Below are 11,358 nucleotides of genomic sequence, written 5' to 3'. Positions count from 1 at the left end.
GGAGCGCGGGAGGGGAGCGGTGAGGGAGGGCGCGCGCAGCCGGCCGCCGCTGCTCCCCCCGCTCGCGTCCTCGGCGGGCGGGGAGGGCGCTCGGCGCCCCGTGGTGATCTGTGGTGATCTGTGGTGATCGAGTAACGGGGTCGGTGTGTCCGGCCTCCTGTTGCCCTGTAGACGGGCTCGTTATCCGGTGCGCAGCGCCAATTCACACACCGAGTCGAGGTATTTCTGTTCCTTTATTCTATAGTTTGTGCAGAGGAGGGGGTGAGGTGGCCGCCCACCAATGCCTCGCCCCTCGACTGTCAAAACTTTACTCTGTACCGTTCAGCAAGCAAAGACACCAGCCTTCATTTGTTACAGAAGTCTCGGAATGAAGAACTTATCGACACCAATGAGATGTAGATAAGCAGACACTTCTTTATTGACGGCCGGGTGCGTGAGCGAGTCCTCTCGCGATCAACGCACGCCAGGTCTCAAAATCAAACACCATATATAAAACTTATTCATACATATTCATTAAGTATTCATGCATAATCATAACATTTCCCATAAATCATTTACATACTCTCCTCCTATATCCGATTCTGCGCAGTAAAGCGTAGAAAGGTCCAGAAATGGGTCTAGGGTACGATTTGGGTAGGTGGTATATGAGTCGGTGGTCGCGATCTCCCCCTGCCGGAATTACCTTTTACTAAAGTTCACGGTTTCTTGGCAGGTAACCACAAGCTGTTCCAGTCGACTCTCCCCAGTTCCCATTAATCCTACATTCTGACATCTCAATATACTTTCTATATACAGAAGACTAGTTAGATACAAAGAAACCTTTCAAACCCTAAATTATTACTTAAGCTTCAACAATGATTCCAACCCATTCTTCTGGCCTTAGTACAAAATGTACAAAGGGTCTCACAACTACTTTTACTAAATAGTCATAACTTTCTTCAACATATATTTTTATCTTCCTATATTTCTATTCTATAAAATAACTCTATAAAATCAGATAATCAAACCAATGAAATCAATTGATCTCAACTCTTTAACAAATTGGCAACACATTGATTAAAAGTTATACAATTCCTTCACAGGCATGGTGCCGCCGTCTTCTGCTGGGGGGGTATTGCAGCTGCCAGGCTCTGGGAGAGGTTGGGAGTGTGAGCATCCCATTCCCATCCACGTTTCAATCCTTATCGCTTTCCAAAGGAAATGCGGTGTGGAATGTATTTTTACTGTTCTCGTTTCCAAGCTATGGAAAAGAACGTCAAATGCGCTCCTTTCAGAGCAGATGGCTGGAATCCGGGCACGAGTGTGTGCAAAACTTGTGCAGGAGCTAAGAGTAAGCCTCACTTCTCCCATCTGCCCGAGCCTGTACCGTGCCCGCTCACCCAGTGGACCTCCGTTCTTAGTGGCCGTGAGTGTTTTCTAAGGCTCCCTGCTGTTTGTGTAATATTGATGCTGCCCGTCGTGAAGGTAGTCATTTTGACAGAAGACCCTTTAGGAAAAGTTTCGAAAGGAAAATACCGAAAGCGTTGCCGGGGTAGCGACTGTTCGGTAGCATGAAACCTTAAGTGCCACACGATGGCACCGTAATCTTAAGAACTGAAGGGGAAGCGTGCATGCAAGGCTACTGGAATTGTTAGGTGTTAGCTCTTCGGTCACTAGGGCAGATCCTAAACACACTAAAAATTCTTTTGTATGCTTATTTATTTTAAAATCACTTAATAGTAATCTTCTAGGATCAGACTGAATTGTGTGAGATAGTGCTTTTCCCATCTGTAAAAATAAAATCAAATGTAACGACAACCAAACTAGCATATTTATTATTAGATTATTAGCGACAAGGGTTAAGAACACTGGAGTTATCTTGGTGGCCCTGTGTTATTTGATGATGCTAACTCTTAGTCCACTTGTAATACCCTGAATTTCTCCTGCCTGCTTGTGCAAAAAGTGGATTCGTTGCCTGGTGTGCAGTAAGTCAGTTTTCACACACAGGGAGACATTGCTTATTTATTTCAGGTTTGCACAAAGCTGGGGGCTAGATGGTGGTATTCCACAAAGCAAGCCCCCCAAACGGGATATTCCACTGTATGCACAAAACCAGCAGTTAGTCAATGCCAAAATCCCTCCTTTTTACACTGATTTGTTACTAATTTGCATATAATCGTAATATGTTTACACAACTGTTTCTACTATCATGCATGCTCGGGGAGGATTCTTCACTCGGGCAAGGGTCTTTTTGACCTAGGGGTGTAATTTTTAGTATTATGATAAGGGTGGTTCAGTTAAGGATACATGAACTTTTAAGTTTTCTTGCCAAGTTGGTAATGCACACAAAACATCCTCAAAGTATCCTTGACTGTCTCTTCAAAGCCTAATAGTTCCAGAGTGTCCTTGCTCAAAGAATGGCTGTGTACCTTTCTGATTACAGCATAAACTTGTCAACTTAACACGTATAAAGTATATCTTGCACAAAACAATACCATTCTAAATGTTCTGAGTCATCCTTCAACATACTCTTTCAGCATCATAGCAACCTGTTATGACAAAGAAATTCTCTTCTTTTTTCCTTCTTCTGGGCTATTTAAAAAAAGAAAAAGGGGGCAGGAGGGGGAGGATCAAGAAGTCTAACACACAAAAGTCAACCAACTTTAATGGATTGTATAATAATACAAAATATTACAATCTATTAGCAGAGTCCTTAATGGAATGCACCAGCAATGCTACCAAATGCCTTATGTTGTATTACCTTCCTGAATGTGGATCACAGTTCACTACAGTAGCTGGGTTCTGGCTTGTTCTCATTCACTGAAGCATGGTCCCTTCTTGGTGAGGTGATAGCAGCTCTTGATAAGCTGCTGATCCACTGGGCCACCAATCTCTTAAGTTCCATCTGTTTTAGAAGCTGCTTGTTGCTTGGAAAGGTCCATGCTGTAAAAGAGAACACTGTGAAGGATCCGTGCTGCTTTTTGGCATGCCTCTTGGAAAGCTTGTCAGTGTGCTCCTGCACGTTTGATTGTTGTACTTCGTTCCTGCAGGGCTGGTCAAGATACATACACTGCCTGGCATCAAAGCCCTACAAAGTAACTTCTTAAAGACAAGGTGTCTTAAGGGTCAAATGGAAGTTCTTGTGCAGAGCAGAATAAAATATAAAAATGTTTTCATGAAGGTATTCTAGAAGGAGGTGAAAAGGCCAGCCTATCTAGAAGTTACTGCAAGTAGCTTTCTATCAGTTTAAAAAATAAATGCATGCATTTATAATTTTATGCTGAAATTACCCATTTTCTGCTTATACTGTTATAGTTACCTGTTTTAAAAGAACAAAGTCCAGAAAGTAACTGATGCACAGGGTCTTAAAAAGGACTGCAGCTGAAAATCTTGTAAATTAGAAGGTGTAGTATACTTTTGTTACACTTCCCATGTGGATGTAGTCCAAAAGTGGTGCTTAATATGACAAAACTGAGTAACTTAAAACAAGTGGTTTGATAAGCAAGATTTCCCTATTTCACTTACTGATCTCATATGCACTTGGCAATGTAAAATATCTTTGAGGCTGCTTGAAACATTTGCTTTTTTGAAAATATTATTTAAAAGGCTATCTAGGGGAATTGGGAAACAGAAATTGCCCTGCTGGAGAAGAACAGCAATCAAAATATTCACTTTTCATTTCCTGTCTCCAGAGTTATCCAAACTCATCTGTTTTAGGGGAAATAAATGCTAGAAAGGACAACTCAACCTAAATTGATTAATAGTGTGATTATGGTATGATCTTAAGTGTGTGAGTATCCCCATATTTATTTCGTCTTTTCTATGTGTTCAAGTGCTTTGTAGGATCTGAGCTTTAAGGGGAAGCCCAGTCATATTTGATCATCAGTCTTACTAATTATAGAAGATTTGACTCTCTGTAAAACTCCTAAATGGCAGAAAAAATCCTTGTCATAGTCCCCATATGATAGCTGCTTCTAAAACATAAAAAGGGATGCACTGTGCCCTTGACTCTCTAGAACAGAAATTATTTTCACTTACTCATATGTTTTGATAACTTAAATGTCTGTAGCATATGCTTATCTCTAAAAACATCTGGCTGAACCCTGTTCAGAAATCATTTTCACACCTTTAATGCTGTTGTGGTTTTGCAGCCATTACAACTTCATTTGTGTTATATTTTGAAGTTTTTCTCTTATGTAGGCTAGAAAAATGACAAGCAAAATCACTGTACTAAGAAGCTAAAGTGTGATTGACTCATTGTCCGCATTTGATGTAACCTGGTTAAAGCTCCATGTGCAATACTTTATTTTTAAAATATTGTAAACACATTGATTTTCTGATCAATGATAGATCATTATATTAGCTTTTTAGTATGAATAGCATATAAAAAAGCAGTTGATGAAAACAGAGCCTTCTGAAATACCAAACTCTCAAGTCACTGACATAGCAACACCTAACAGTTAAAACTCTTAAGAGAAAGATCCAAGAGGTTGATATTCAACCATAAGCAAAGAAAAATATACCTTGAAATATCAGAGTTTATTCTAAATGTAATAAAAATTCACATGCTACTTGTAAATATTCTGTATCACAGACCTCAGTGATCTTGTGTTATTTATAGAGATACACAACTAGGCTAGTGAAAGATGTGACCAAGACTGGGTTTAAATGACTGAGATACCTTGTGTAAAGTACAGTCAAGAAATATTTCCAAAGAACCAGTGCCAATTTCTAACCTCTAGTTCACTTCAAAAATTTAGTTTATGAGCCTGCTAGCTTAGTCCCTCAGCTTTTGTGTGGCTTTGGGCCCTATAGCACAAAACTATGCTTTTACATTCAGAAAATAAGAGAACACTTTTCCCACCGAATCCCACATTAGCATATCTAGGTATCTAGTTTCATACACCCTTTTAATTTACCTACAAATACCCAAATGTATGAGCAAATACAAGCTTTGGTTCATATGTACTCTGTGATTTTTGCAGCTGCCTTAGAGCCAGTATCCAGGACAAATTCTGCAGGCTTTCATCACAGACTTGATTTAACTAAAGTCAATTCCACTTTTTCGCTAGACACAACTTACAATGCAGCAGAAACTTCCTGCTCTCCAGTAGATTGTGTGTAGGTGGAGCTAGCTCGTTCAGCTGTGTCAACATAGAAAACAGGACAGTATTTAGAGAAGTGGAATGCAATCTGCTTTCTGAAAAAGCTATGAAGATACTTCCTAAATTTTTCTCCAGCAAAGGCATAAATGACAGGGTTGATACAACAGTGGATCATTGATATTGTTTCTGTCACTTGGGTTGCTTTGTGCAGCTGACCACTGCCTTCACAAGTAGTGATGGAAAATGCACCTTGAAAATCACGCAAGAGAATGCAAATGTTATATGGTGCCCAGAAAAAAAAGTAGGCAATCATTATGATAAAAATAAGCCTGACTGCTTTATGTTTCTTCTCATTCCTACATTGCAGTAATGTTTTTATAATTTGTGTGTAGCTGCAGATCATAATTAACATAGGAATAACAAGTCCCAGGATGTTCATTTTTAAGGTCAAGAATTGCTTCCATACATTTCTCTGCTCTGACGGATAATGAGCACTGCAGGTATAACGTGAATTTTCCTTTTGAGTTTTGTGAAATACTATCCCAGGAACAGAAGCAAAAAGAGCAACAGCCCAAGTGACAACACTAGTGAGGATGCCATAGGTAACTGTCCTAGCTTTTAAGGCAAACACTGCATGCACTATGGCCAGGTACCTGTCTAGGGTCAACAGGATTATGAAAAAGATGCCACTGTAGAAGCCAAGGAGGTAGACGCCTGAGAGAATTCTGCACAGTGCCTCCCCAAAAATCCAGTCATGAACAGCGTAATAAGCCCAAAAAGGGAGAGAAAATATAAACAGCAAATCAGATATTGCCAAATTAAGCAGGTAGATGTCAGTCATACTCTTCAGTCTTTTGTATTTTACCAGGATAAGGACAACAAGCATGTTGCCTATGAGGCCAAATATCACCACTAAAGAATAAAGGGGTGGCAAAAGGTTTGCTGCAAAGTGCTTTTCCTCAGTTCCCATGCATGGTGCTGAATCACCGTAGTCAAATTCTGTTGTCAGTGACCAGTCAGCTAAGTCTGTGGTATGGTTTTCCATGGCTTGTTTGTCTGGAAAGGAAGAAAAGGATGTTAAACTAGAGGAAACACTAAGCTTGGCAGTGAGGGGAATGAAACATGCTGGCGTCCTCATCTGGAATGGTTTTTGCTTTTGAGCACACAAGCATTACTACGTCAAGGTCTGGAAGTGAATGAAGTTGCAGAGCTCCCAGCAAACCCATCTATATACCTATGAAGTCACGTTGCCGCATGTTGGAAGTGTGGTGCGTGTCATTTCCTACGTGTTCACGGTCTGAAGCGTTCTTCCTCCTCAGCAGAGCCTGTCAGCTAACTGACCCAGCCAGAAGCAGAGGAATGATGAATGTAATCTCAGCAGTGAGAAGTTCAGGGCTGCTGTGCTCAGCAGTGGCTTTGCAAAGGGACAGAGCAAGCCAGCAAGGCAGCAACAGGAACGCGGAGCAGTTGGCTCACAGAGCGTAGCCATGTTTCTCCCTGGGACCTGGCCACCTTCCCGTCGTGCCAACCCATAGTGTAGCCCTCACCCAGGGAGGGCCAGGCACTTTGGCCATAAATTGGTGCCTGCAAAGGCACTGTGACAGGGGTCAAAGACAACTGAGTGGCGCATGTTCAGGTTGTGACTTCCTGGGAGTCCTAATGCCTCTGGGAATCAGGTCACTGGAGGTATAGAAATGACCTTTGCGCAGTCCTAGGCATACCCACCTGGTGGACCTGCTGTCCTGGGTGTTGCAGAGCAGCAAGTTGGCCGTGTTGTTCTGGGTCAAAATGGCAAACGCCGTGTCCCGTTACAGAGTCTGGGTCAGGCGCAGGCCATGGAAGCGTGCTGGTGTTAGGGAGCTCTGGAATGAAAGTGGTGCGCAGTCCTGTAGAAAGAAGAGAGAGGTAACCACCTTGTCAAATGGCATAAAAGATGACAGTTGCTATCAGTGTTGCGCATCTCCCTGCCAACTGAACGACCTCCCCAGTGCTTGGGGATGAAGGAAGTTTTGATTCCATGTTTCAGTAGCTGTTTAGCAGCCGTGGTTCAGGAGCTCCAAGGTTTAGATTGGTTAAGTGTCTTGGAGAGGGCACAAAGGCAAAAGGCAGATATGGCCATCACTAGGAGTGTGCACTGGCAGTTCTTTGCGTGTAGCGGCTGTTTGGTATCGTCCTTCATCCTGTCAATCGTTGTTTCCAGTGAAGTGACACAGTAACTGAGGAACTTTAAGGCTTGCCCGAACTCTCTGTCCCTCCATTTTTGTTTTGGGGACTGTTGGAGGGATTGGGCTACCCCTGCAAGAAGGAGTCCCGGCCTGGGAGGTAAGTGGGCAGCAGAGCTATGAAAGCCCTCAGGCGGGTTCTGTTATAGTGGGAGCAGATGAAGGCTTATGACTTTGATGTCAGCCCTTCCTGTTGCCAAACCCTTCCCCTTTCCCAAGTGCCGGGTAGGACTGTGAGCCAGGTGCAGGAGCATAACATTGTGTAGTTTGGTCTGTGAACAAGTTGAGGAGAGCTGTCTTCTCACAGACCACCGGAGAAAATGGAAGGACTCCTGTGTGTCCCCTAAGAAGCTGGGAAGAAGATTTTGTGAAGACGGGTGTTCAGAGGGACCAATGTGCTTCCTGGTCACTTTAGTGGGGAAGTGAAATTGATGCGTGTGGCAGCCACTCAAATAGAGCTGTTTGCTGTCTGGTAAAAGGGCTGCTCTCTCTTCCTGTGTCACCATGACTGCTTTTATCAGACACTTTGTTGCAGATTGGTGGCTGTTCCTAGCAGGCTTACGGGTTTGAATTCTGCATCTTCCTGCCAGTTTGATGCCTTCACCAAGGCAGTTGGATGTTCTCTTGACAAAAGCAAAGGACCGTTCCCGACACAGAAGACTTCAGGTGGTACATCTGCCCCAACTTGCTGTGTGATCCCTGCCCACTCATACATACATGAGCACAGCTGTGTTTGCTCCTTTCCTGCTTACAGCCCTGCCGTACGCTTTTTTCAATGGCAACCTCTAGCCTGTGTGACTGCAGGCATCTTTCAGAGCCCACATTCTGAAAAACACCACTTCATTCTCTCTGCACTTGAGTTCTGCAAGACTAAATGTAACTGAAGAAACTCAGCCCATGGCTGGTATGACACAGGGGCAGGCCCTCAGTCTTCTTTTTTTGGTATAAGCTCACAATGGTCTGTTTTGATTTACAGCCTGTGAAATCTCTGAAGTGTCTCTTTGTGTCTCTCTAGACAAAACTGCCCAGCTGAAGGGAGTATTTTCTGCTGTAAGCACAGATCTCTCGAAATGCTAATGTCCGTATCTTGATTATGTCAGAGTGGTTAACTTAGCTAAACCTAAGCAGAGGTCTTGGGGAAGGGACTGGTTGCTAGGTCTTTGACCACTTTCCCATGACCTTACAAATGAGGATCTGAGTCCATCTGCCCCCAAATATGAATCTGCCCCCCAAAAAAGGAGGAAGCTTTATTGAAGAAAAATCTGCACCTTCTAAACAAAAATAAGTGCTGCTTTTGCAGACTTTTTTTCCCACCCCTTCTCCACATCTGGCTGTCAACTCTGCTCCTAACAGTATCAGGAATGAGACCATCCATGTTCAGACCTTACTTTAGCATGTTGAGTATGGCATGAAGTCTTCTTCTGGAGAACAAGGAATAAGAGAAAATTGGTGTGTTTTAATAGTTTGTGTCTCAGCTTTGCCTAGATACAATTTCTTGGGGAGAAAATAAGTACTGTCAAACTCCTCAAAGACCAGCTTTCAGGAAGCTATGGCAATCTCTGTGAAACAGTTTTTTTTCCACAGCCGTGCTAACTACATAGTAATTACAATACTGAGATAATGGTTTTGTTGGTAAAGGAAGTGGCTGTGGTTCAGGTGTATTGACAGTAAGTTGATTTTAAAGTATCTAAGGGTTTATATTTCTTAAGGACTTTCAGCAACCCTTTTAAAAAATAAAAAATAAAAAATTAATAAAACCCTTTTTGGTCCAAAGCATTAACTTCTTTGTCTCTAAACATAACAAGACTTGGGCACTGCACCAATATTTAATATTCCCCTCAGCTAGATCTGCTAAGTCTATGTTGCATGCCCTAACAATACCAGTCCCTGGTACTGCATATAGCTAAATATCCTCATTTCTTACGTGTCAGTCAGCTGTGCTGTATACTGGGATTATGGAATGTGGCTACAACACAGTGCCAAACCCAGAACATCCTGTCTTAATGATCCTGCACCTGTGTGATGGTCATGCATAAACATGGGTATGAAAAACACCTGAGTCATAAACCCAAAGTGGGATTTTATGAGTATGTGATTGATAGGGTTCGTGCAAATATTATTGCAAAATGCTGCCTTGATATTACTGTGGTAATTCTTGTCACGACAGTCCCTTTTTCCTGCTAACTGCTATCTCGGTGCTTTCCCTCCTTTTCCACTGCCTTCTTGGAATGACAACCACCTCTTCTCTGCATCTTATTTTCTTTCTTTCAACCCTTTTTGCAAGCTTAAATTGTGTTCTCCTCTCTGAGTGCTTCCCTCCGCTAGTTGAGCCCCATTCCTCTAACCTAGCCTTTGCTTCAGAAGCCTCTGTCTGCAAAAGTACCTACTACCCTGAATTGTGTATAGTATACAGCACATGCTGACAATGGGAACTGCAGGTATTAATTTGGAAACCAGAAAAAGGAATTGTAAGTTTTGTGCTTTATCCTATAATCTCAGTGTTTTAGGAAACAGCATTGGCCATTAGCTAGAATGCTTCACTGGGTTAATCAAGCTGGCTTGTTTACCTAACTAGAGATATATGACTATTTTTATGTTTCCTGGTTGCGAGGAGAAAAACCCAAAGATATCCCTGCAAGATCTCTGAAGAAAGAATATTTCAAAAAGAGGTCTGTATTATTTTGAATACAGTTTATATAAATGCAGTATTTCTAGAAATCTGAAATCTGCTATACAAATTCTGTTGCTCTGGTTGATACTAGCAGTCATACAGTTTTCAAGAAGAGCTCTCCATAGAAAAGCTGCAAATTCATGCCTCTGTATCAGACTGAGTTTCAGGTCAGAGCTCTCTGTTTTTAAAGAGGCAAAGATTTTATTAAAGTGAGTTTAAGTTCATTTGCACAGTGCTATAAAATGGTAACAATTAAAAAGGTGTAGTGAGTGGAGGTAAAATGCTAAACTACACTGCATGTAAACAGGTTCCATAAGATAGAATATTTAAAATACATCAGATTTTCTGTAGTTGTCCTGTAAGAAGAATAAGTACTCTTCACTCAAATAAGCTGTTTTGTCTTTGCAGTAACAGTTTTAACATGCAGATTTCCATCATTATATATCATCTTTAGAGAAAAAATCAAAGAGGCATACTCTATTATAGTTCTTACTTAGATCAATCTCTGAAGATATATTTCTTTGCTTACCTGGACCCTCTGCTCAAGTCTTCTAATGGTTCTGTCCTTTAAAAATAGTGTATTCTATTTAACATATCCTGTATATTTCTCCAGGGTATTTTTTTAAAGATGAGTACACTGGCAAGATTCCATAAGTATTTTACACCTCAGGCAGTAGACTACCTAAGCAACTACTAATTACTGAGGGGGGGGGGGGGTAACAGGAAAAAAAAATAGCAAAGATGACTTACCATATCTCTTATGGTGCAAGTGATGGCCTGGATTTACATCAAGAGTAACACTAAACTGGTTTGACAGTCACAGTAAGAAGGTCAAAAACACCTCTTCCTGCCTCAAGAAGGATGTATCAGTTTGAAAACTTTTAGCAAACAAAACTGTGTTCATTTAAAAAAAATCAAGGAGCAGTTCTCTTTTTTCTAAAAATGGTTCATCAGATGTTACTTTTCTAACTGTGAGATGTGCAGAGATGTTGAAATTGTGGAGGATCCTCCTAGGAGCTGAACTCAAGGTTTCACAACCCACAGCTGTAGTTTTAGAAAAAGGTTTTTATATTGTTTTCTCTTTTTCATTTAGCTAACATCTTTGAATCAAGAGCAGTTTACATGAGGTTCATCCCTTTACATTTCTCAGTAATTATATTTCTTTTATGGTTTTTGTCCCTGAAGTGGGACCTTTTGAATAAAGCTGCCACTTTTATTCAGAATTACCTGTGCTTTCTGTTGGCTTGCTCTGAGTTGCAGTCCTTATATTTTAGGAGATATGATTGGTTCTGTTTTTCTCTAACTGGTCATTTGGACTGTGGGTTTTTTATTATTTTAACCCCTGTCATAAGACTGTGACTTAGTCTGTTCAGTGAAAGTT

General features: G+C 41.5%; 1 protein-coding gene and 1 long non-coding RNA gene across 3 annotated transcripts in view; one reads left to right on the top strand and one right to left on the bottom strand.

Moving 5' to 3' along the window:
• Positions 1-26: 26 nt before the first annotated feature.
• The window catches only part of LOC121087000, a 44,966-nt gene continuing 33,634 nt past the window's right edge, over positions 27-11,358 (top strand). The window contains exon 1 of the long non-coding RNA XR_005827494.1: positions 27-219. This is a non-coding gene — a long non-coding RNA (uncharacterized LOC121087000). The remainder of the gene's footprint in view (positions 220-11,358) is intronic.
• On the bottom strand, positions 2,627-10,857 carry LOC121086998 (C-C chemokine receptor type 5-like). Of its 2 annotated transcripts, none has more exons than XM_040591543.1 (3): positions 10,728-10,857; positions 6,810-6,970; positions 2,627-6,140 (listed from the first exon to the last, which is right to left on the bottom strand). In XM_040591543.1, exon 3 carries the CDS (start codon positions 6,127-6,129, stop codon positions 5,059-5,061), a length of 1,071 nt encoding a protein of 356 aa, XP_040447477.1. In that variant the 5' UTR covers positions 6,130-6,140; positions 6,810-6,970; positions 10,728-10,857; the 3' UTR covers positions 2,627-5,058. The 2 variants fall into 2 exon arrangements, with proteins under 2 accessions (XP_040447477.1, XP_040447478.1); XM_040591544.1 differs by lacking the exon at positions 10,728-10,857 and adding an exon at positions 10,507-10,593.

This window comes from Falco naumanni, chromosome 4 (assembly GCF_017639655.2).
Source record: "Falco naumanni isolate bFalNau1 chromosome 4, bFalNau1.pat, whole genome shotgun sequence".
Lineage (NCBI taxonomy): Eukaryota > Metazoa > Chordata > Aves > Falconiformes > Falconidae > Falco > Falco naumanni.
Note: the sequence above shows the minus strand (reverse complement) of the source record. Positions and strands in the feature narration are given on the sequence as shown.

Excerpts from the sequence above, each read along its gene's own strand:
- LOC121086998 (XM_040591543.1), bottom strand. The coding sequence starts at position 6,129 with ATGGAAAACCATACCACAGACTTAGCTGACTGGTCACTGACAACAGAA.